Here is a 27620-nt window from a genome sequence, read left to right as displayed (position 1 = left end):
CAGTGGTCTCAGACAGTTTTTAAATTCTGTACAGTGGGATCAACTGACGATGTTACCAACAGTAAATTCTAAGTGGGAAGCATTCAATGAATTAATCGCGGATGCTACTAAAAGTTTCATACCTATTAAGAAATATTGTTCAAGGTTTAGGCCTAAACGGTTATCAAATGAACTAATGAGACTCGTAACAGAGAAGAAAAATGCATTGGATGCATATAAATTATCAAGCGACTCAGAAGAATATGGCAGATATAAGCTAGTCTGTAATCAGGTCACAAAGGAGGTTAGGCAGGCGAAAGCAGATTACGAGAAATCTTTGGCAAAAGATGCTAAGAAAAACAGCAAGGATTTCTTTACTTATATAAACTCAAAAAGGAATGGGATGAATCTGATTGGTCCACTTGACATTGATGATCCTGCTCAGATAGCAAACAAACTGAATGAGTATTTTGCATCTACATTCACACGTGAGGAATTATTAAAGTTTGAAAATGGCAGAAGGTTATCAAATTGTAGCAGGGTACTTAATGATTTTGTAATGACTGAGAGCAAAGTGGAGGAGAAATTGTTGAAGTTAAACATAAGAAAAGCACCTGGGGTGGATGGGATCTATCCAGTTATATTAAAGGAGGTGGCAAAGCAACTAAGCAAACCCTTAGCCATAATTATGAGAGCATCCTTGGATTCATGGAGGTTCCCACGGACTGGAGATGTGCAAATGTATCCCCAATTCACAAAGGGGGAACGAAGGGTGACACGAGTAATTACAGACCAGTTAGTTTAACTTCTGTTCCGGGTATAGGCCTAATGACTCAAATGACTATAAACTAATAAAATAATGGAGTCACGGGTAAAATAATGGAGTCACTGGTTAAAGATGCATTGCAGGATCATCTAGACAAGACTGCAGCAATAATTCAGACACAGCATGGGTTTGTTAAGGAAAGTCTTGTCTGACAAATTTGATAGGCTATTATATAATGTGGTTACAAAGGAACTGGATGCAAAAAATTAACTTTGATATCATATATTTGGATTTCAGGAAAGCTTTTGACACTATTGCGCATGGAAGACTATTGTACAAATTGGTGCAGAATGGTATTAAGGGTAAGTTGCTACAATGGATAAAAGGATGGTTAAGTGGGAGAAGACAGAGGGTAGTAATCAATGGGTGCTGCTCTTCGTGGACTAATGTTATTGGTGGAGTCCCACAGAGTTCGGTGTTAGGTCCACTGTTGTTCTAGAAAACAGCAACTGAAGTTAGACAGTGATAAATGCAAAGTATGCAGTAATGCCAGAATAACATACTGTCTTAGTGGTACCAAAGTAAATGTAGCAGAGTATGAAAAAGATTTAAGGGAAATTGTAAGGCTAACATTAAAAATTATCTGAAAAATGCAGACAAAGCTGCTGAAACAGTACATGGGGTTCTGTCATTGATATACAGGAACTTTTCTAATGGGAAAAAGAAATGCTGATCCCATTGTTTAAGGCAATGGTTTAGGTCACATCTGGAATACTGCATACAGGTGTGGAAACCTCATTTTAGGAAGAACATAAGACCTGTTGAAAAGGGTGCAAAGAAGAAAAAAGATTAGTTTGGAGTACCCCCAATTAATTTTGTTGAAAAGGGTGCAGAGAAGAAAACCAAGATTGGGAGCAACCCCCCCCCCCCCCCCCCCCCCCAACTAATCTTGTTGGGGTGCTCCCAACAAGAATATTAGACAAGGCAAAGGATATTCATGCCAAGAAAGGCTGGGGTTGTGTGAATTGCAGTTTCTAGAAAGTAAGTATTTGTGTGTTAGCTTATGAAATCTATAAGCTTTAAAAGTGTTAAGTAAATTAAATGCTGATGGCATCTTTACCTCTTCTGAAATGAAACAAAAAATGGGGCATAAATTTAAATTGTAAAAGGATGGATGCAGAATAGATGTGCAGAAATTTGTATTCAGCCAAAGAATAATTAATTGTTTGAATAAACTTCCTAGTATTGTGGAGATGGATAGTATGAATAAAAAAGGAATGGGGATTTTTTTTTTTTTTTTTTTTTGGCTGGTGCTGTATAAGCTTCGCTTCTTTGTATCATGTTGTTAATACTAATATTAATAAGAAATAGTAGTAGTACTTACTAGATGATTTCAATCCGATTTCCATATAAATGGATATGTTATTCAAAACATACTTGAAATCACATCAAAGAATGTATCAGGTGTGCATAAAAAAAAAAAAAAAAATGATATTCTACATAAGAAAATGAATAATAACACATCTAATTTTGATAAATCTAATCAATCCTGAATCAACAGGTGAAAGCTTTCCAAAAATGAAATGATAAATAAAGCTTTCCTAGTAAAATAGAAAATTACCTATCAGTACTGATCATTACGGTAATCTTTAACTTCTCTTTAAAATGAACCAATTGATATAACAAATATTTACCTTTATTATAGTATCCAAGTCAATTGGATTTTTGATAATGTTATAATAATCTTTCACAAACTTTTTGTTTACAGGTTTATGAAATGGCCATGATTCAGGTATCGTCTTTAAATGTTTTGTCACAATAGTCTCAAGGATATAAGACAAGGCAACCTGATCATCATCATCCAAAAGTGGATTTATGGCTTTTTCTAATCGCATTAGTTTTTCTTCTTCTTCAGCAAATCTTTTCAAGCACATCTCTAACATCCTTTGGGCAGTCTGTGTAAGGGTACTCTTTGCTCCTAAAAGTACATTAGACATTTAAGTGATTTCAACAGAACTCAACAACAGCTCCTATATAAACTTATGAAAAATTTTCTATCTTAAACTTTGAGTGACAGAAAATCAAGTAAAATTATAAATAATAATTACAAGGATAGCCATTGGAATGATGTGTGCAGTGTAAAAGTTTCATAAGAAGAGAGAGCAGTGAATTTTAATGCCAAATTCAGGAAAAATAATAAAAATGGGAGTGCTATATATATTTTAATCTAACATTAAAAATCACTTATTACTTTTTTATATGTTTAAGATAAAATATAGGTGTAGCAGAATATGGTATTACATATTGCAACAGGTGACATCATATATTATAAAGTGGCTAGAACATTGCCTACTTTTTCCAGTGCTTTCTTCATGAAATTATTGGTCAATAGCAAAAAAATGAGAAAAGTGAAATAATTTTAACTGTTTGCATCAATGTATCACTTGTAATTATCAATGTATCACTTGTAGTTTTAGTAAAGTTTTGTGTTATTTATTACCCTTTTAGCATGTATTAAATCACATTTAATCCTAATTATTATCAATGCAAGCTATACTGGATAAAGTGAATATAGCAAGAAATATATGCTAAGAGCGACTCAGATTGATAAAAACATTAATATGATTTCCCTTTATCGCAATATAGTAAAGAATCATTAGGAATCACAAATCTTTAACATGAGAAAATGGTAGACTCAACAGTAGTTGGGGTTTACCATTTTTTACTGCTGAAATGCTACCCATCACAAAAATGCTAGTGGGAGAAAAGCAGAAAGAAGTTAATCTCAATACCTATCCATCATTTTGTGTTATGAAAATAACATTTCCTGCACTACTTCAGCTAAATATAGCGAACCTTAAGTAACCAATATCATTTTTAATCGTATAACATCACCCAGTAGATGAATTCATTATTTACTACAATTTGGGTCACTGATCAGACAACAGATAGTTTTAAGCAAACTTTATGTTGTGCGGCAAATAGATTTAGTGAATCTAATCCAAGTAGTGTTTAGAAAAAAAAAACTGATTTATTCACTACTTGACACAAAAGTTGCTAACTGAGGTTAACCATTGTCTGATGAGTGACCGAAATTTGTCTAACCAGTCACAACAGTGCCTTTGAGATTTTAATGAACATTGGATTTGCTTACTGGTTGATATTATTCAATTAAAAACAACAGTTACTTTATGTTGACTAATGGATAAAATAAACCATTTCTAAAGAGCCCAAGCCTTGTCACTGTCACAGGAAGACAATATAGTAACCAGGAAGTAAAAGACAGAAACACATAATATTGTATTGTTATTTTCTCAAACAATAAACCTTCTCTAAACTTACCATTGTACAATGTACTATTTTCAACAATCTGATTGATATCTTGCAAAAATTCTTCACGACTTTGATATTTACGTTGATGTAATTTCTCTCTCATTGTCTGCAAATCCATTGGTCTAGTTACTATGTTGTGGTAATCTGGAACTACTTTAGCACTAACTGGAAACCAAAAGGGTTGTGTCTAGTAGGAGAGAAAACAACTGTATAAATAGGCTAAAAACAGAAGTTTCAGTATCTATTTATTCTTAGAAAGCTAGCAAGAAATAACACCATTCATAAATTTTTATTTATTTATTTTTTTCAATTTAAGCAAATTTTGGTTATTTTAAAATAATACAAAATCATTGGATTAATGGATTCTACAAAATATTTACTGAAAGATTATTTTGGTCTTAATCTTGTTATTCTGAAGTATTTTTAAAAATTCTTCATGAAAATATTGGTCAATAGCAAAAAAATGAGAAAAGTGAAATAATTTTAACTGTTTGCATCAATGTATCACTTGTAATTATATCACAACGAGATCAAAGTGTTTTATGAATTTCCCTTTCCATATCTGATTTTAAAACATTAAATTTGGTTTACTGTGGCACATCATAGAGCAAATAAAAACAGCTACACTATATGATCAAAAGTATTTGAACATCCTTCCATAAATAATGAACTGCAACAGTCCCCATGCATCCATACCAACTGACTGACTGACATATACTCTCATAAATCAACTTGTCAGTCTGCCTGTGGAAGAGTGGCATATCAGAAGCCAGCATAGGTCATAATTCAGAACTTATAGGGTTTCAACGTGCGACGGTGGTTGAAAGCCACAAAAAAAAAAAAAAAACCTTTCTGTGTACACAATTGCAACTCATCTGAACCTCCAAAACTCAAAGTGGATGTTATTCAAGGATGGAATATCATAAGTGATCTCCAAGAAAAAGGCCTAGACAGTCTCACAAATTCACAGAAAATTTTTGATGAACCATAAAGAGGCTAGTTTGAGTCATGATGTTATCTGTGGAAAATATACAGCAGGTTCAAGAGGTTATAGGGACATCTGTCAATGTGTCAACCATTGACAGGGAGCAGCTAGGTTCAGTAGTAGGGCAGCTGCACATAAGTTCAATATTATGGTTGCCAATGTGAAATAACAACTGGAGTGGTGTCACTACCAACAATCACAAACACCAGAACAGAAGGAAAAAGGTGTTATGGAGTGAAATCTCACAATACAATGTTTTGTTCTGATGGATGTGTTTGACTGTGATGATACACTCCAACAGGAAGGGCTCTCTGGAAATCTTCAAAAAAGTTGGACTGGCCAATTCTGAGTCGAGATCTCAATCACTCTGAACAACTGTGAGAGATGAATGTAACACACACCGAGCTAGAAATGGCTCGGTGTGTGTTACATTCATCTCTCTTCCATGGCTAAATTAGCAAAAGGAGCATGGGAATTATCCTCCACATGTGCATGGAGACTAGAAATGGACCAGGTGCACTACAGAAGGAACCATTCATCCATCCTAGGATCACAGTTTTGAAGAGGGGATGAATAAGGACTCTCCTATCTCTGTTAATGGTGTTATGTTCCAAAGAACAAATTTGTAAGCTCTCAAGCAATTTCTGGTGCGAATACCTATGCGAATGATCAAAAATAAATGTGTCACCTGGAGAAATTAGATGATCTTCCTCCCAGAAGTGCTCAGCTGCCACAGCAGATTTCCTATAATCATCAGACTCTATTGCTTTTACATGCTACAATATGATCTTTATTTTATTATTATTTTTTTTTGTGTTAGTTGTTGGTGCATTGGCTTCTGTGGCCATAATGCACCTCCCAAAGTTTTTGAATTTTCTACTCTGATCCAAGCCTGAGGCGGGATTCGAACCCGCGGCCTTTGGGTTGCCAGGCAGGCACTTTACCCACCCAGCTAGCCCAGTTGGCTTATGATCTTTAAATCTACACGCTGACTCCCCTATATAACAGTCCCCACAATCCAGACATTTTATCTTGTATACCATTCCACTTGTACCCTCAATAAGTACAGGGTCTTTTACCCTTGACACAACTTGTGCAGCCGCTTCCACCCTGCCGGCTGCACACAGCATCTTACAAATCCGTAATATCCTCGAGATCCATTATGTTAAGCCCAGATAGTAAGGAATGTACGTGGTAGCAACATCTCTGTGAATTTGTTCCCCTTCTTGAATGTACTTGTCCAAAATCTTCTTGGGGTAGCTTCATTTTCAGACATGTGCTGGGATATGTCTAATTCCTCCAGTCTGCCATCAGAGGTGCTGCACTGGAACCAAGCCCTATCCAATGGGCCCTAATTATGCTATTTTTATAGTATTGGCTTGTGCTATACCATAATGCATATAATGTCTGTGACACATGGGTTTCCTATAGACTTTCATTCTCACTTTAGGACTATCCCTACAAACCAACGCATCAAGGAAAGGGAGGGCACCTTTTGTTTCCACCTCCGAGGTAAACCAAATGAAAGGGGGAGAACCATTGAGAAAATTAAGCACTTCATTCCCTCCTCCCTTTGTATAATGGTGGACATATTGGTGATATAATGTTTCCATGCATGCATGGGGGGAGGCAGAACCAAACGATTAAAAATCCTGGACCTCAGCTCTTCCGTGGCTAAATTAGCAACAATAGCACTTATTGGAGAGCCCAAAGGCATACCATGAACTAAAAAGGGACACCACATCAAAGACTATTGCTTCACAATCCTCAATTACATGAGGGTGTACAAAATCAACATCAACAGTCTTTACGGTCCTTAATGGTAAAGCTGGATTGTCCTACAATAGTGGATATCAGATAAGAAAATTGTGCTGGAAAGATTTCTATGGACACATATTGGATGTTGCATGTCATGGGTTGCCAGCTACCTAGATTTTATGGCCTCCAGAAGTTCATAATGCAGGAATTCTGCTTAGGCCCATTATGTCATTTGTGGGTAGCCAGTCATGGGTTGCATGCACTCTCCAGATTTCTAGCCAAACTGATATCCCACATTGTAGGACAATCCAGGTTTTTTACCATTAAGGACAGTAAAGACTTTGTTGATTTTATGAATTCTCCAGTAATTAAGGATTGTGAGGCAACGGTGTCTTTGATGTGGTGTCCCTCTTTATGTGCATTCCCATTAAGCATGGTGTAAAGCATGTGCCATTGGAGAGCAATGCCACATTAAGGAAAAGGATTTCCCTGAGTGTGGAGGATATTTGCAGCACTGTTGAATTTTCTCTCTCTCTCTCTCTCTCTCGTACTACTATGCTATACCAAGGTGTTGTGTATAAGCAGGTTCACGGCAGGCATGGCTATGGGCTTTCCAATAAGTGCTATTGTTGCTAATTTAACCATGGAAGAGCTGGAGTCCAGGATTTTTTAATGGGTTGGTTCTGCCTCTCCTGTGCATGCATATGGGAGGTGGAACCAACCCATTAAAAATGGGAACCTGGAGAGAGAACTGGTTGCATGTTTCCATGCAATGCATGGAAACACATTGATGATACTTTGCCATTATACAAAGGGGAGGAGAGGATGAAGTGCTTAATTTTCTCAATGGGTTTTCCTCTTTCATTCAGTCCATCTTGGATTGGAAGTAGAAGGTACCTCTAGCTCCCTAGAGCGAGAATTAAAATCTATAGGAAACCCATGTGTCACAGACAATACATGCATTACAGTATGGCACAAGGCAACACTCATAAAATTAGGATAATTAGCCCCAATTATGCCTTGGTTCCACTGCAGCACCTCTGATAATGGACTGGACGAGATTAGAATGTCACAGCACATCTCCAAAAATGTGGCAACCACCAGAAGATTTTGGAGAAGTATAATCGGGAAGGGGAACAAATTTGCAGAGGGGCATTCACACCCATTGCCACCGTGTACATTGCTTACTATCCTTGCTTAAACAAATGGATCTCAAGGATATTAAGAACTTGCATAACATGCTGTGTGCATCTGCCAGGGGTAGAGGCTGTACAAAGTTGCGTCAAGAGTTAAGTCCACGATTACGGGTTGGTGTGTTAACTGTTGTTATTATGAGTCATCATCCTAGTCATCATAGGTATTGGCAAAAATTTGATCCATTCTTCTCTCACAGCTGTTCAGAGTGACTGAGATCTGTACTCAGAATTGTGTTACTGAACTCAGTGTATGTTATATTCATCTCTTACAACAGTCGTTCAGAGTGATTGAGATCTGGACTCAGAATTGGCTAGTCCAACTTTTTTGAAGATTTCCAGAGAGCCCTTCCTGTTGGAGTGTATCATCACAGTCAAACAGATCCATAACACCTTTTTCTTCTGTTCTGGTGTTTGTTATTGTTGGTAGTGACACCACTCCAGTTGTTATTTCACATTGGCGACCATGACACTGAACTTATGTGCAGTTGCCCTACTACTGAACCTAGCTGCTCCCTGTCAATGGTTGATATTTTACAGATGTTCTTATGACATCTTGAACCTGCTTTATATTTTCCACAATTGACATGAAGGAGTCAAACTATCCTCTTTATGTTTCATGTTTATTACAATACACATGAATCATTTATGACAATACATGTTTAGTTTTTAAAAACTGGAAAATTTCCAACACTATGTCTGCATCAAATAAAATCTGATGGAGTGCATATGACTTATGTGTAACTGCCCTACTACTAAACCTAGCTGCTCCCTGTGAATTGTCGACATATTGACAGATGTTCCTATGACCTCTTGAACCTGCTCTATAATATTTTCCACAGACGACGAGCAAGAACAACTTCCTATATGTGATTCCTGTTCAGACTAGATTGCCATGCTTTGATTACAGGCTTTATTTGATATAATTTATTTGTATGTCATTGTTTTGTTTATCTGTTCATTCCATGTATCTTGCTACAGGGAGTATAACATATTACATATTATTTACCTGTAGTTGTACAAGGGACTGACAAGTTACAATTATTTGTGGCAGCTGGTGATTTGGCTAGACATTTAGCAATATCAAATTCAATAAATTCATCAATATTGAATTCACATTCAAAGAGTTTGTTTGTAGGCTTTATGGTGCAAGGGAAACAAGGCCATAATATGCCTCACTATGGTGATGCTAAATACATAGTTATATCTGTATAGATGTTATTCAAGTTTATACTGTGTTGTACAATTTTATCTGTTTGAGTAAACTAAAAATGTCACATGTTGCATATCTGCTAGGAGGTCAAAAATGCTGAAAGAGGTGTTCGTCGTGGAAAATGAGGTAAAAATAGCTTGTCACTCAGTACTATATTTGGGGCTTTTGTTTGTTTGTTTGTTTGTTGTTGGATTTTATTGGCGCATTAGCAACTAAGGCTATAATGCGCCAAAACCTGGTCATTAAAAAATAAAATTTTTAGTGGCCTAACGAATTAGGTTACCAAGTCAAAGTAGAAAAATCAAGTATAAACAGTAAAAGACAAATCAGTAAACAAGTAACATTAACAAAGGTTTTTTTAAATATGAGTAAAATGGTTTACTGATTTCAAAAAGCTAAAAATAGCAGACACATGGTCATTGTCAGATAAAATGACTGAGTGTATACGGCTCAGTCAGATGATTAAAAGCGGTAAAACAGATATTACTAAAATCTGGACAATCAATTAAAATGTGTCTAATGGATAAAATTGTGCCACAGGACTCATACATAGGAGGGTCATCAGACCTCAGCAAAAACGAATGAGTCAAATGACTATGTCCTATGCGGGTCCGGGCAAGAACAACTTCCTCCTTACGAATTCTGCGCAGACTAGACTGCCACGGTTCAATTACAGGCTTTATATGATATAATTTATTCGCAGTCTGTCTATTCCACGAATCCTGCCATTGGGAGTATTATTGTGTATTATTTGCCTGTAGTCTATATAGGGGACTGACAGGCAGTGATTATTATTGGGACTTGCTGATTTGGCTGCGGTGTCAGCCAAATCATTTCCCCTAATCCCAATGTGGCTGGGAATCCAGCAGAAGCGGATATCATATTCAGTTCACGGAGGAAGTGAATCTTCTGCTGAATGCTAGACCGAACCGGATGAGGGTAATATCTCACAGATATTAAAGCCTTTAACACGCTGAGAGAGTCAGAATATAAAATGAACCGTTGGTATTGGCATTTACTAATGTGATCCAAGGCTAACTCTATAGCGTGCAGCTCTACAGTAAATATGCTGCATTCAGAGGGAATCTGCTCCGATGTAATGGTGTCTGTAAAGACAGCAGCAGATCCCACATATGATTGACTTCGAACCGTCTGTGTAAACTGGCGCGAAGTCAGAATGTTCAGCTCGGTGTGCTGAATAAAGCTGCAGGTAGACAGATGATGGAGTGTCCGACTTTCCCCAATTTCTAAGGGACAAGTCACATGCCAGGACATGAGCATGCCAGGGTGGAAGGGGTTGTTTTGGTGTTGGAGCAACCTTGTCTACCTTGATATTAAGTTCTTTGAGTAGCTCTTGGAGACGAATACCAAAAGGACGATTGGCAGTCTTACGGGTATTGTACAAATTTTCCCATCGTGGCTGAAAAATGAATGGCCACGTAGGATGGTCTGGCAGAGATTTCAGTTTTAAAGCGTACTTTAAAGACAACTGCTTACGTCGAAGTGATAATGGTGGTTCGTTTGCTTCGACGTATAGGCTCTGGACAGGAGATGTGCGATATGCTCCAGTAGCGATACGGAGGGCCTGATGATGGACAGGGTCCAGCCATCGAAGGATGCTGTCTCTGGCTGAGGAATATACCTGGGACCCATAATCTAATTTGGATCGCACAAGTGCACGGTAAAGCCATAGAAGGGTACATCGGTCTGCTCCCCAAGATGTAGAGGAGAGCGAGTGGAGAATATTAAGCCCTCGTGTGCACTTTGTGCGGAGTTGACGGATGTGATCCAAAAACGTCAGTTTTTTATCAAATATGAGTCCCAAGAATTTTGTATCCGTTGCTACTGGAATAGCATTTGGTCCGAGCCTTAATTCAGGTTCTGGATGAAGATTATGCTTTCGAAAAAAGTGTACGCAAACGGTCTTCTCCGGCGAGAACCTGAAGCCATTAGCAAGTGCCCAATTGAGACGATCAATGGCTTTCTGCAGTTGTCTTTCAATAACCCTCATGTTGCATGACTGACAAAATATGCTAAAGTCATCAACATAGAGGGCACTGTTTACAGTTGGAGGAAGTTGTTTTGTGATGGAATTTATTTTAATGGCGAAAAGCGTGACACTTAATACTGATCCTTGTGGTACTCCCTCCTCTTGGCTAAAGGAACGAGAGAGTGAGGATCCCACACGAACTTGGAAAGATCGGTTGGCTAAAAAGTTTTTAATAAAAATGGGGAGTTGCCCCCTAAGACCAAGGCTATGCAGATCTTTTAAGATGCCAAATCTCCAAGTTGTGTCATATGCTTTCTCCATGTCAAAGAACACTGACACCAAGTGTTCGCGTTTTAGGAAAGCATTCCGGATGGATGTTTCCAATCTAATAAGATGGTCCAAAGTGGACCGGTTCCTTCGGAAGCCGCACTGGATGTTGGAGAGAAGGTTATTTGATTCTAAATACCAGATTAAACGAGAATTAACCATTCTCTCCAGGATTTTGCACAAACGGCTAGTCAGAGCAATAGGACGATAATTTATAGTGACTTTTGGATCCTTTCCTGGCTTAGCAAAGGCAAGAACAGTTGCCTCGCACCAGGAATCTGGAAACTGCCCTTCAGTAAAGATTCTGTTATACAGAAGGAGCAGACAATCCACAGATTTTGGTGAAAGATGCTTAATCATTTCATAATGGATGCCATCTGGTCCAACAGCACTTGCTTGAAAAGAGTGAGGGCTCTTTTCAGTTCCTGTATAGTAAATGCCTCGTTGTAGGGATAAAGGCTCTTTGACTTAAAATGAAGTGCCTGTTTTTCGATATTATTTTTCAGGACCAGGAACTCTGGGGAATACGATGATGTTGCAGAGATGTTAGAGAATGTTTCCCCAAGAGAATTGGCTATTGCAGTTGGATCTGCAATAGTGCATCCATTATAATCTAGGATTGAAGAAGGGTGGGATGTATATTTTCCCTTCATTTTCTGGATTTTATCCCAGACTACCTTAGAGTTGGTAGACTGGTTAATAGATGAGGTAAAACGGATCCACGATTCCTTTTGACTCTGACAGCGGATATAGCATGCTTTGGCTCGTGCGTGTTTAAAGGCTATAAGGTCGTGGTAGGATATCGGCGGAATATCCCCCACGCTTTGTTTTGTGCCTTTTTTGCTGCTGTGCATTGTGAATTCCACCAAGGTTTGGGAAATGGTGGAAACCGGGTAGATGTTTTTGGGACAGCATTCACAGCTGCTTGGACGATAATTTCTGTGTTGTACGTTACTGCATCATTGATCGGCTCCCGACTGACCGTACTGAGGTCAAAATTTGCCTGATGGAAGGCAGTTCAGTCAGCCTGATCAATCTTCCACCGTGGTAACCTGAAGGGAAGACATGGTCTCCCACTGTGTAACGAGGTTATCACAGGGAAGTGATCACTTCCGTATGGATTCTCCTCCACTTCCCAAGTGAGTGAAGGGAGTAGAGAAGGGGGAGCAGATAGAGAGATCAATGGCAGAAAAAGTACGGGTAGGCATGTGGAAGAAGGTATTTGTTCCAATATTTAGAAGAGAAAGGTCATTGTCATTTAGCATACGTTCTATGACTCATCCCCTTCCATTGATGTTAGCACTACCCCACAGGGTATTACGTCCATTAAAATCCCCAAGAAGTAAGAAAGGGGGAGCCTCTATGCTGGTTGTAACTAGCAAGGGCTGAACTGGGGTCTGGTTGCCCACAAGGATAGCCACTCCTCCATGAACAGGACCATCCACAATTCTAACCTTTCGAAAAATTGTGATGTTATGTATGGTAGGATCATCATTTGCTTTTAGATAAGTCTCCTGCAAGCAAAAGCAAACTGGCTCGTGCTTATGCAGGAGGGCCTTGATGTCATCAGTATTTCGCCGGAATCCACGACAATTCCACTGTAGAAATTTAGCCATTATTTTGGCTTGGTGGGTCCATCAGGCGGCTTCCAAGTTGCTGAGGGCTTACTTTTATCAGTCTTGGGTTTATCTCTTTTGGGGAAGTATGGATGCTGTCCGGTGTCCATTTCCTCTTCCACGAAGAGTTCCAAGACTGATTCGTTCATTACCTCCTTGTTCTCTACATCCATTGTTTCTGTTATTATTGGTTGCTCTTTTTTACCACTTGGTTTTGGTAGTGGTGGAGCACTAGGATATAGGATATAGGAGTAGCAGCTGACTGCGTTTTTTTGGTGGGCTTTTGTGAACTTAATAAATAGCGTGCAATCGGCGTGAATGACTCTCTTGGTGGTACAGTCATCTCTGTTTGTGTACCAATAAACCTTCTGAGCATATGAAGGCTTCCCGCTATTTATTGGTTGTATGCGTTTTCTAGCCTCTGGGTAGGAGATGTTAAGCTCCGTTTTTAACTTTTGTATCTCCTTTTCGTCCTTCCACCGCTGGCATGCTCGAGAGTATGCAGGGTGCTCTCCTTGGCAGTTAATACAGTTAGGCTTAGGAGCTATACATTCCTTGCTCTCGTGATCTTTAGCACCACATCTAGCACAGGCAGGGTTACCACGACAAGCTGTTTGTGAGTGGCTGCACTTTTGACATTTAAAACACCTCAGTGGATTTGGAACGTAAATCCTCACTGGGCAGTTTAAGTACCCTGCCTTGATGGAACTTGGAGGCCTTGGGGTGTTGAATGTTAGGATGAGAACTCGGGTAGGGACGAGATTCCCATCCTTATGCATGGATATTCGCTTGACAGCTGTTACTCCTTGTTCTTTTAATTCAGAGCAGATCTCTTCTTCAGAAACATGAAGAAGATCCCACTCTGATATGACACCTCGTGAAGAGTTCAAAGTTTTGTGAGGGGTTACGATAATGGGTATTCCCCCTATAGATGTGGCTTTCAAAATTTTTTCTGCTTGATTTGTGTTCGATGCTTCAATTAGAATATCTCCAGAACGCAGCCGTTTTACGGATTTGAGTGAACCGGCCATCCCTTCTAATCCTTTCTGGATAAAGAAAGGTGACATTTTCCCTATTGACTGCTCTCCGGTGGAATGCAGAATGAGGAAAAGCGGTGTCACAGATGGTGTTTTCTCCTCAGTTCTGGCTCTTTTAGCAGAATTGCTCTCACTTTCTTCTGACGATCGATTAGGTAGGGGCCTTGTTGGAGCCCCAGAAAAAGAGGGATTTAAATTACTCATGAGAGTAAAGAGAAAGTGTCTGATGCCTAAGTACCTCACCCACCACGGAGCCCTACGAGGGGACGCACACTCGTGAACTAACAGGTACTGCGTACACGAATGGGATGCCGAGTTCGCTTAGGAGCACCATACCCACGTTACCAATAAGTCTTTATCCCGTCCCAGGACCAAAGGGAGGGAGACTTATTGGAACGCAGTTGACCCTAGCAGTAAAAAAACCACCCGCTGATTGATCCCAGTCGGGCCGGTCCGGGACCACTCGTCTTGTCGAAGCAGGGGCTAAAGTGGTGTATTAAGGCTGGGCCCCCTCAACCACCAGGATCCCCCTTTCCGAAATCCACAGGTCGCGGCACACGGCTGCACACGCCGGATTCCAAAGATGTAACCCTGGAACCAAGGTATGGGCGTTAGATCCAGTGATGCTAGTCTGGAAGTCCAGCAGCGTCACTGGGAGGTCCCCTCACCACGTACAGGTGCCCACGTCGAGGGGTATTTGGGGCAATTAATAAGTAGATGTTGGACAGTGATCTGAGTGTTGCACTTTGTGCACTGTGGTGGATCAGTGGCCACAAGCAGATAAAAATGTGTCAGGTGCGTGTGGCCTATCCGTAATCAGGCTAATACGACTTCTTCATTTCGGATCTCCCATATGCTAGATCTTTTAGCATATGGGAGAACCAAGGTTTTAGATCTTTTTTATACCGAGTAGCTTATTGTTGCCATGGATCTGCCAGATGTGTTGCCATTGTTCAAGACGTCGTTTCCTTATAATGTACTTGTAGTCAGATGCAGGCACAGTAAATGATTGGTCTATAGGATCAGCAGCAGTTTTGGCAGCTAGGTCGGCCTGTTCATTTCCAGAAATTCCAGCAAGACCAGGGATCCAACAAAACATAACTTGTTGCTTCTTCTTCTTTAACTTAGAGTATTCCAGTACTCCATTAATGCCATCTAAGCAATACAGCAGATTTTTATTCTGTGTATTGCTTGGATGGCACTAATGGAGTCGGTGTATATAACACTCTGCAGTATGGCTGTTGAGAGTATGCAGATAGCACAGAGTTCTGCAGTACAGCTGCTACATTCAGTAGGGAGCTTCTTCGATATGGCAATGTTGGAAAATAATGCTGCTGCACCAACGTGATTGTTAGTTTTAGACTCATCTGTGTAGATTGGTGTGTACTGCCCATGCTGGGTTCTCAGTGTGGCATGTATTTGTAGTATGTTCTATCTCCAGGATGTGAATGAAAGGTCACACATCAGTATATGATACATCCAAGGTGGAATTGTGAGAGGCAATAAGCTGCATCTTACTAAGATCAATTTGCCAGTCAGTTTGTAACATTCAGAGAGAGAGAGAGAGAGAGAGAGAGAGAGAGAGAGAGAGAGAGAGAGAGAGAGAATGTGAATATGAATGTGAATTAAATATCCGAGACAAAACTGGATGAAGTGTAGCTCATTGCTGATAAAGCTTGTAATACACTGACACAATCTATGTATATAATAATAAACTGTTAGTGCCGGAGAGTTCTTCTGTGATCCAAGGCTAACTCTATAGAATGCAGTTCTGCAGCATGTATGCTGCATTAATAAGAGAATCTGCTCAGATAGAGTAGAGCCTATAAAAGCAGCATATCCCACACGATTCTGATTTATAATCATCTGTGCAAACTGGCAAGAAGTCAGAATGTTCAGCGTGGTGTACTGCACCTACACCTAAGAAGTTAACAGAAAGTATGCTATCAGGAGAGTTTAGGCTGTCAAAGGTCAAAGAGGGCCCTGCCATGTATTATTTTTAATTGAAAAATCCCCATTTTTGCAACTAAATGAATAATTTTGATAATCTAGTCAAATATACTTTTGTATACTTATTAAGTAATTTGAAAATGAAATGCGCAAGGCATAATTCTTATGGGTTTTGGTATTTAACTATATAATATTGGTGTAAATACACCATAGTTAACCCATAAATTTTAACTACATAAGTAGTATAGAAGGCATCGTTTTAATTGTATCTCATATTGTGGTTGCCTTCACAACAAGAAAGTGGTATTGCACTACTTCAAATAAATAATGTTTCTCTAGTAGAGAAGACTACTTCTATTTATTTTCAGAGGATACCACCACCCAGACGATCGTTTCAAAGCTATTGGTCTTCATCATCAGTGGGCGGGCAGGTACCCTGGTAATGCAACATGCCATCACAGTTGCGAAGTTATATCCATATCCTCAGTATCCAATCAAATTGGCTAGACAAGACTTCCCCTTAACAAAACCATGCTGTTCCGAGCTATAGTTGAAGTTTGTCTAGATGATCCTGGAGTGCTTCTTTAACCAATGCCTCCATTAATTTCCATGGAGCAGAAGTTAAACTAATAGCTCTGTAATTACTTGTGTTGCCATTTGATCCTCCTTTGTGAATTGGGGTTACATTTGCATGTCTCCAGTCCATGGGCACCTCCCCTAAGTCCAAGGAAGCTCTCATAATTTATGGCTAAGGGTTTGCTTACTTCCTTTGCTGTCCCCTTTAATATTACTGGATAGATCCCATCCACCCTAGGTGCTTTTCTTATGTTTATCTTCAACAATTTCTCCAGCACTTTTCTCTCATTATTAAAAAATCATTTAGCTCACTGCCAGAGTTTAATTCACCTCTGGCATTCCCCTCCCTGAATAACTCCTCATGTGTGAATGTAGATGCAAAATACTCATTTAGTTTGTTAGCTACCTGAGCAGGATCATCAACATTTGAACCATCAATATCCAGTGGACCAATCTGATTCATCTCCTTCCTTCTAAAGTTTACATAAGTAAAGAACTCTTTGCTGTTTTTCATTGCATACTTTGCCAAAGATTTCTCATAATCTGCCTAACCTAAGTTGTGACTTGGTTACGGACCAGCTTATATCTATCATTGGCTTCTGTGTCACCCATTAATTTATATGTATCCCATGCATTTTTCTTCTCTGCCACATGTCTAATTAGTTCATCTCACATTAATTAGGCCTAAATCTTGAACAATATCTCTTAGTTGGTATGAAAAACCTAGTAGTTTCGAAGATTAATTCTTTGAATTTGCTATTGGTAAGATCATTAGTTGGTCCCACCATATAGAATTTAAATACTGACTCAGACCACCGTAGCCACCTTTACGAAAGCAAAAACCTTTTCCTTTGCCTCTGATAGTAGTTACCTTAGAGTAAATCCCACTTCAGCAAACTGTGATCACCTAGTGCTTCCTTTATCTGCAGATTCTTAATGCATGAAGAATCACTACCGATAACCAGATCAAGAGTATTACTCCCTCTAGTTGCCTCCTGAACATGCTGCTGTAGAAAACAATCATTCAATAAATCCACAAAAGCCTTACTAGTGTGAGTGACCAACCCACATATTCCAGTTAATCTCTGGAATATGTGGGTTGGTTGCAGGGAAATTAAAATCCCCCATTATAAGACACTGATTTACTGGCCCACTCTCTTTTTCTACACAATTTCTCATTATACTCATCTGATTCATTAGGACAATAAGACACACCTACTCTCATTTTTGATCTCCTAATGCTTATGTCACACCAAACTGACTCGACACGGCACTGCTCAGTGATGTCGACTGGCTGCAGTTCCTTGGATTTTATGTATTTCTTAACTAACAGCATAACCCTCCTTTCTTCCTGTCCTGTCTATCCTTTCTGTACACATTGTACTCCCCAAAATCCAATCCTCCACTGCTTATGTCTGTGATATAACAATATCTGCCCTTGATGTCTTGACCAGCACTTCAAGCTCATCAAATTTATTAACTACACTGCTAGCATTGGTGTACATGCAAGTATACATGCACCTGTATTTAACCCACCATAGCCCATATATTTACTTGTTCCATTATGACTCCCAGCAGTCCTGGAAATACCCATTACCTTGCTTTCCAGGCTGCTGCTCAATTGCATTTGAATAGAACCAGTGCCAGAGTCAGTTTCACCTCTGCCAGTGGCTACTTTAAATCTATTATTCCGTGTATCACCCCAAGTTAGCAGTTTTCCAACCCACCTAACTCTGCCTCGATAGCATCAGAAAATATTCTTGCACCCTTTCTATTTAAGTGTATCCCATCTCTGTAGAAACAGGCTCTCCTGTTAACAAGCACATACCATGCTGAGAAAAATTCTACCCCTTGAGTCTTGCACAATCTCTCCTGGGCCAAATCGATCGACAAGGCTCTCACCATATACTCCCTCCTATCGTGTCTGGGCAGAATTGCAGACTACTGTTTGGTTGGATACTATGATGTGGTCACAAAGAAACTGTATGCAGGGAATAACTTTGATATCATATATTTGGATCTTAGAAAGGCTTTTGATACTGTTGCATATGGAAGACTGCTGCAAAAAATTGGAGAAGTGCGGCATTGGAGGCAAATTACTGTAATGAATAAAGAAATGGTTGAGTGGGAGAAGACAGAGAGTGGTAATCAATGGACACTGCTCTTCGTGGACTAATGTTATTAGTGGAGTCCCTCAAGGTTCAGTGTTGGGTCCATTGTTGTTTTCTGTATTTATAAATGATATTGATGACGGTATATCAGGCTTAATGACCAAGTCTGCAGACGATACGAAGGCCAGCAGGTTTGTTATTACACTAATGACAGTATGCTGCTGCAACAGGATCTAGAAAAGTTGAGCAGATGAGCTGAGAGGTGGTAAATGACGTTTAACATTAACATATGTAAAGTACTACATAAGGGATGTGATAATCCCAGAGTAATGTATCAAGTCTGTGGTACCACACTGATAGTGGTAGAGAATGAAAAGGACCTGGAAGTAATTGTGCAGGCAGATATGAAGTTTTCTGAGCAGTGCAGATGGTCTGCAAGAATAGCTCATGGTGTCTTGTCAATGATATACAGGAGTTTTTCTAGCATCGATAAAGAGGTGATTATCCCCTTGTATAAGGCAATGGTCAGGCCACACCTTCAGTACTGTACACAGGTCTGGAGGCCTCATTTTAAGAAGGATGTAGAGCAGTCGGAACGAGTACAGAGAAGGGCAACAAGATTAGTGAATGGAACAAAGGGTTGCTCTTAAGAAGAAAGACTTAAATTTTGCGGATTACAGTGTTTGGAGACTAGGCACCTGTGGGGTGATCTGATTGAGGTGTATAAAGCCTTGAATGGTTTGAGCATGCTCAATGCTGATGGGATTCTTCTGCTCGCTCAGAATAAACACCTGAGAGGGTATGAATTCAAATTGAGGAAGGACAGTTGTAGGATAGATGGGTCGAAGTTTGCCTATAGCCAGCGTGTAGTTTATTGGTGGAACAGACTTCCATCTTTTGCTGTGGAAGTTGATAACCTAAATAAATTTAAGGCTGAGCTGGATAGGTATTTGGAAATCTGAGCATTTTTTTTTTGGTTGATGCTGCATAAGCCTGCTTTCTTGCATGGTATGCCATACTACTAATGCTAATACAATTTTTGTATTTATAATTTTGATCAGCACTTTTAATTCCTTCAGAACAATTTCATATTTTTGTACCTTTAAAAATTTTTTTGTACCATTCTCATGTTGGAAACAAAAATATTTTTCCTACTGTCAGTTAACAGCCTGTTTTGTTCAAGTCAAGGCACGATTTTTTTCCACTAGCAGCTGTTCTCTGCAGTTATCAACATCCCATACAGATGTCTCCTAGCATGCCTGTGTGATAAAGGTGATTCTAAGATAACTTCTTTTTTTATCCCTGAAACTTAGGCAAAATTATCAACTAATGTAGCGACTGAGCAGCAATTTAATTTATATAGTAAACACATATGATAATTGGAATGGAACCAGTGTTTGACATTTTGGCTTTCGATAACAAGGTTTACCCTTATGCTCTTAAGTGATTACTGTGGCTACTGCTTATTATTATCTTCATTAATCTGTAATCTAACCAATATATATACATGAATTATTAAAAATAATTCAACTGAATCTGATTGCATAACATAATCAAATTACAATTTTTTAGCCTGTATAAAATTTTTTTTGATCATATAAATGTACTATATCTTATTATTCAGTAAACATTTATTCCTAATCACTTACATCTGGTAAATCCCTCATTTCATTTAAAATTTCTTCAAGGATAATTGATAATGTCACAACTGGATCAATACGTCTTCTATTAGCTGATTTATTGGGTTTTTTCAGATAATCACAATGAATGACAGTGCCAGCTCTTCTTCTTTTCTTGACAGCAACTGCATCTTTTGGAAACTTCAGCACAAGTGATTTTCTACGAACTTCATCAGCATGCTTAACAAGCTGTTTAGATAAAACTACCTTAGTTTCATCTACTTTAACAAGATCATCGTCCTCTAAACCGGCTCTTTCTTCTTCCTCCTCTTGTTCCTCTGTCATGGCAACCTGGACAGGTGGAATAGGAGCTGCTGGCTGGTACAGAGGGCATGTTTTATTTGTTCTCATGTGCCCGATAGCCCCACAGGCACCACATTTTAACTAAATCAAACAAAAAATATATATATATTTATGAGGATGCATAACAAATGAATTTCAGTTAATATTAACTTTAATAATTAAAGATATCTGTTTAAAATATAACTGCTCTAATTTGAATAGAGAATATAGATGGAAAAGTGATTAGAAAGGTAATGCTAGGGCGACCATACATTTAGTCTGGGACAGTCCCAGATTTTAGACTGTTGTCCCGACAAGTTTAGTATATGTCCTAGTTAAAAATACTTTTATTTCTACTATAAATTTTTTATTGGTTTATTTTTCTATTCCATAGAGTAACTAACACTAACTTTCTAAGGAATTTCTGGCTTCTGAGTTATTAATAACGGAATTATTCACAAATGTAGAATCTTACGCAAACAATAAATATGGAATAAATAAATTATCATGCTATACTAATTCTCAAACACAGCAGTACTTTCTGTTACACAACCAGACAGTGAACCAGCTAAAATATACTGCAGCCTGTGGGCACCTGGCAGTCTGCAAACTTATTAATTATAATTAACTTTTAATTATGTATAATAATTAATAAAATAATTTTTATTTTCAGTATCAATATCAATATCAATCTCAGTCAATATTAGTTAAAATGCTGTTGTTGTTGTTATTTGGTTTTTAGGAGCATTACCAACTAAGGCCATATTGCTCCGGGATATGCGGTGGTCATTCCCTGACCTTTCCACATTCTCCGTATTTGGTGGTGATGGGCTCGAATCCCGGTCTAATCAAGAAGCGTGTGCTACGCACTGCTGCTCCTTCCCACCTGGCTACAGAGGCGCCAGTTAAAATGCAAAATTCATTTTAACATGATTACCACTGAGCTAACAAAAATTTTAAAAAAACCAAAGCAAAAAAAAAAATAACAGAGTTCTTTTCTTTCCATTTATAAAATCTGTTCACATAATGTTTATAAATTTGATTTGTTATGTATTTTGTTGCAAGTTTTTAAAGGGATTTTAAAGTTAAATTATTTATTAATACACTAAATAAAATATTATTAAAGTACTCAGAAAACTGAAAGTAATTTACTTTACTTATGAAGGTACATATAATTAAAAACACACGGACACCAACGTTGTCCTGGATTTTTTTTCTTTGGAACACGTTTTGTCCCAATTTTGCTCCAAAAGCATATGGTCACCCTAGGTAATGCCAATGAAATGAGCAAAATATCACAACAGATAGTCTTTACAAATGTTTACAAATTTTCTATAAAAGACTTTATAGAACAAAATCATCATCTGTAAATTTTATGCACAGTTAAAATGGGTCTTCTTAAGATTGTCTACAAATTTTTTGGTTTTCCTAACATATCTATTTTTTATATAATCACCTATGTGAAGGATAACAATGAATCAGACAAGTATAAAACTTAATGATGGAGAATGGTATCTCTGGAGTTGATTCAAAAAAATCACCATGGAGGAAAACTGAGTTTATTTTTTACCTCAGAGGAGGTTTCTCTACTATCACAGACTATTACTCACAATTAATAAAAATACTGCACCACGATATCAAGAAATGAAGGGATAAGTTGTATAATGGTGAGTTCTATCACAAAGCTAAAATTTAGAATAAGCATTAGCACACGATGCAAGAAAGCAAGCTTATATAGAATCAAAAAAAAAAAAAAAAAAAAAAAACGCACGCACGCGCACACACACACACACCCTTCTCATTTCACCCATCCACTCATTCCAAATGTTTGTCTAGTTCTGCCTTGAATCTGTTTAAGCTATCAACTGCTACGACAGATGGAAGTTTGTCCAACCAACCAACTACCCGCTGGCTAAAGGCAAACTTCTGCACATCTATCCTCAACTGTCTTCCCTCAATTTGAATTTATGCCCACTCAGGTGTTTATTCCGAGCAAGAGGAAGAATCCCATCAGCATTGAGCATGCTCAAACTATTCAAGGCTTTATACACCTCAATCAGATCACCTCACAGGTGCCTAGTATCCAGACACTGTAATTTTCAAAACTTAAGCCTTTCTTCGCAAGAGCAACCTTTTGTTCCATTCACTAATCTTGTTGCCCTTCTCTGTACTTGTTCTGACAACTGCTCTACATCCTTCTTAAAATGAGGCCTCCAGACCTGTATACAGTACTCAAGGTATGGCATGACCATTGCCTTATACAAAGGGATAATCACTTCCTTATCTCTGCTAGAAAAATTCCTGTATATCATTGACAAGACACCATGAGCTACTCTTGCAGACTGTTTGCACTGCTAAGAAAACTTCATATCTGCCTGCACAATTATCCCCAGGTCCTTTTCACACTCTACAACTGTCAGTGTAGTAACCACACAGTTGATATGTTACTCTGCGGTTACTGCTTCTCATATGCAGTACTTTACATTTGTCAACATTAAACTTCAGTAGCAACCTCTCAGCCCATCTGCTCAACTTTTCTAGATCCTGTTGCAGCAGCAGGGTACTGTCATTAGTGTCATTAACAACCCTGCCGACCATCGTATCGTCTGCAAACTTGGACATTAAGCCTGATATACCATCATCAATATCATTGATGAATAAAGAAAACAACAATGGACCCAACACTGAACCCTGGGACTCCGCTAATAACAATAGTCCACGAAGAGCTGTGCCCATTGATTACCACTGTCTGTCTTCTCCCACTCAACCATCCATTTACCCATAGCAGCAATTGGTTCCAATTTGTGCAGCAGTCTTCCATGTTTGTTTGTTTGTTATTTGGTTTTTAGGAGCATTAGCAATTAAGGCCATATTGCTCCAGGATATGCGGTGGTCATTCCCTGACCTTTCCGCATCATCTGTATTTGGTGAGTCTTCCATGTGCAACAGTATCAAAAGCCTTTTTAAGATCCAAATATATGATATCAAAATTATTCTTTGCATCCAGTTCCTTTGTGACTACATCATAGTATCCATCAAATTGGTCAGCCAAGAAAAAACCATGCTGTGTCCGAGCTATAACTGAAGTCTTGTCTAGGTGATCCTGCAATGCTTCTTTAACCAGTGTCCCCATTAATTTCCTTGGAACAGAAGTTAAACTAACAGGTCTGTAATTACCTGTGTCTCCCTTTCATCCTGCTTTGTAGACTGGGGTCACATTTGCACATTTCCAGTCCATGGGAATCTCCCCTGAGTCCAAGGAAACTCTCATAATTATGGCTAAGCGTTTGCTTACTTCGTTTGCTGCCTCCTTTATTATAACTGGATAGATTCCATCCACCCCAGTGTCTTTCTTATGTATATCTTCAACAATTTCTCCTCCACTTTACTCTCAGTTATTACAAGATTATCTAGATTACTGCCAGAGTTTAATACACCTCTGGCATTTCCCCTCCCTGAATATCTCCTCATGTATGTGTGAATGTTGATGCAAAATATTCATTTAGTTTGTTAGCTACCTGAGCAGGATCATCAACAGTTGAACCATCCATATCAAGTGGACCAATCTGATTCATCCCCTTACTTCTAGAGTTTACATACATGCTGTTTTTCTTTGCACCCTTTACCAAAGATTTCTCGTAATCTGCCCTTGCCTGCCTAACCTCCTTTGTGCCTTGGTTACAGACTAGCTTATATCTATCATAGGCTTCTGTGTCACCTGTTAATTTATATGTATACCATGCATTTTTATTCTCTGCCACATGTCTAATTAGTTCATCTGACATATATTTAGGCCTAAATCTTGAACAATAATTCTTAGTTGGTATGAAAAGCCTATTAGCTTCCAAGATTAATTCTTTGAATGCTTCCCATTTTTAATTTTCTGTTGGTAACATCATCAGTTTGTCTCACCGTATAGAATTTAAATACTGTCTCAGACCGCCATAGTGACCTTTACGAAAGCAAAAACCCTTCCCTTTACGTCTGATGGTAGTTACCACTTTGAGTAAATCCCACTAGAGCACACTGTGATCACTGCCACTTAGTGGTTCCTTTATCTGCAGATTCTTAATGCATAAAGAATCACTATGGATAACCAGATCAAGAGTATTACTCCCTCTAGGTGACTCCCGAACATGCTGCTGTTGAAACAATCATCCAATAAATCCACAAAAGCCTTGCTAGTGTGTGTGAGTGACCAATCCACAAATTCCAGTCAATCTCTGAGAAATTAAAATCCCCATTATAAGACACTGATTTACTGGCCCACTCTATTTCTCTGCACAATTGCTCATTATACTCATCAGACCTATAACACCCACACCTACTCTAATTTTTCCTTTCCCAGTGCTTATGTCACACCAAACAGACTCAACATTGCATTGTCCACCAACATCAATTGGATTCACTTCATTAGATTTTTTGTGTTTCTTAACTAACAGCATAACCCCTCCTCCCTTCCTGTCCTGTCTATCCTTTCTGTACACATTGTACTCACCAAATTCCAAATCTGCACTGCTTATATCACCTCGGAGCAATATGGCCTTAGTTGCTAATGCTCCTAAAATCCAAATAACAACAAGAAGCTTATGTCACCACGTCTCTGATATCCCAACAATATCTGCCTTTGATGTCTTGACTAGCACTTCAAGCTCATCAAATTAATTAACTATACTCCTAGCATCAGCATACATGCAAGTATACATGCACTTGTTTCTACTCTTAGTTACCCTAACACAGCCCATGTATTTACTTGTTCCACTATGACTACCAGCAGTCCTGGAAATTCCCATTGCCTTGCTTGCCAGGCTGCTGCTCAATTGCATTTCAATTGAAGCAGTGCAAGAATCACTTTAACATCTGCCAATGCCTGCTGTTAATCTATTAGTCTGTGTATCACTCCCAATCTAGCAGTTTGCGGCTCACCTAACTCAGCCTCGATAGCATCAGCAAATATTCTTGCACACTTTCTATTTAAGTGTATCCCATCCCTGTAGAAGCAGTCTCTTCTATTAACAAGCGCAGAACAGACTGAGAAAAATTCTACCTCTTCAGCCTTGCACAATCTCTCCAGGGCTGAATTGATCAACAAGGCTCTTATCATATACTCCCTCCTATCCAGTCTGGGCAGAATTGCATAAGATGCATTGCAGGATCATCTAGACAGGACTGCAGCAATAATTCAGACACAGCATGTGTTTGTTAAGGGAAAGTCTTGTCTCACAAATTGATAGGATATTATGATGTGGTTACAAAGGAACTGGATGCAAAAAATAATTTTAATATCATATATTTGGATTTCAGGAAAGCTTTTGACACTGTTGCACATGGAAGACTATTGTACAAATTGCAGCAGAATGGTGTTAAGGGTAAGTTTCTACAATGGATAAAAGGATGGTTGAGTGGGAGAAGACAGAGGGTGGTAATTAATGGGTGCTGCTCTTCGTGGACTTATGATGTGTTTAGTGGAGTCCCACAGGGTTCGGTGTTGGGTCCACTGTTGTTTTGTATATTTATCAATGATATTGATGAAGGTATATCAGGCTTAGTGTCGAAGTTTGCAGATGATACGAAGGTTGGCAGGGTTGTTAATGACAGTAATGGCAGTGTGCTACTGCAACAGGATCTAGATAATTTGGGCAGATGGGCTAAGAAGTTGCAACTGAAGTTTAACATTGACAAATGCAAAGTACTGCATATGGGTAGAAGTAACCCCAGAGACATGTACCAACTGTGTGGTACTACACTTAAGGTGGTAGAAAATGAAAAAGACCTGGGAGTAATTGTGCAATCAGATATGAAGTTTTCTGAGCAATTCAGACAGCCTGCCAGGGCAGGTAACGGGGTTATGTCAATGATATATAGGAATTTTGCTTGCAGGGAAAAGGAGGTGATTGTCCCTCTGTATAAGGCAATGGTCAGGCCACTTGAGTACTGCGTACATGTCTGGAGGCCTCATTTTAGGAAGGATGTAGACTTGCTTGAACGTGTACAGAGAAGGGCAACAAGATTGGTGAGTGGAATGAAGGGATCCTCTTACTAAGAGAGGCTTAAGTTCTGCAAATTGCAGTGGCTGGAGGCTAGGCACCTGCACGGTGATCTGATTGAGGTGTATAAGGCCTTGAATGTATTGAGCACGCTGAATTCTGATGGGATCCTTCCATTTGTTCAGATTACGAACCTAAGGGAGCATAAATTCAAATTAAGAAAAGACAGATGTAGAATAGATGTGCGGAAATTTGCCTTTAGCCAGCGGATTGTTAATTGATGGAACAAACTTCCATCTGTCGTGGAAGTTGATAGGTTAAATAAATTTAAGGAGGAACTGGACAGGCATTTGGAGGGAATGGTGTGATTTTTTTTTTTTTTTGGCTGATGCTGCATAAGTTCATACACTTGCTTTCTTGCATCGCATGCCACTACTACTACTACTTTCAAATTCAACTGTAACTCACGGCATTGATATGCATTGTTATTTTGCCTTTGGATCAAGTGAACTAATTTTCATCCTCATGGGCTTTAACTAGAGTAAGTATTGAGTGAGTAAAATTGACTGTTTGAAATAACTCCAAACATGCCACTGACCTTTCTTCTCCATTCTCTGTTAACTTCCTTGTAAATGACCATATAGAAGAACTAAATGGTAGGAAACCATAACATTTGACACAAAGTGCTAAGATCTATCTTAATTGTATATAAAATTCAAAATTTAAAGCCAATATCTTTATTACTTAGTAGTAAATAAAAACTCTTTGAAGGAGTCTCACATGAAGACTTCTCAAAATGTGGTAACATTTAGCTGAAACACGTGGAAGGATTATTCAA

The 27620-nt window shown here is 38.8% G+C and overlaps 1 protein-coding gene across 1 annotated transcript in view; it reads right to left on the bottom strand.

Annotated features, from left to right (window-relative positions):
- The window catches only part of Taf1 (TATA-box binding protein associated factor 1), an 818869-nt gene that overhangs the window by 103305 nt on the left and 687944 nt on the right, over positions 1–27620 (bottom strand). The window contains exons 32-34 of the mRNA XM_090374096.1: positions 20484–20897; positions 4088–4265; positions 2440–2723 (exon numbers count right to left, since the gene is read on the bottom strand). Coding sequence (XP_090230222.1) covers positions 2440–2723; positions 4088–4265; positions 20484–20897 — 876 coding nt within the window. The remainder of the gene's footprint in view (positions 1–2439; positions 2724–4087; positions 4266–20483; positions 20898–27620) is intronic.

The sequence above is a fragment of the Mastigoproctus giganteus genome, chromosome 5 (genome assembly GCF_048544385.1).
Source record: "Mastigoproctus giganteus isolate SK-2022 chromosome 5, ASM4854438v1, whole genome shotgun sequence".
Classification (NCBI taxonomy): domain Eukaryota; kingdom Metazoa; phylum Arthropoda; class Arachnida; order Uropygi; family Thelyphonidae; genus Mastigoproctus; species Mastigoproctus giganteus.
Note: the sequence above shows the minus strand (reverse complement) of the source record. Positions and strands in the feature narration are given on the sequence as shown.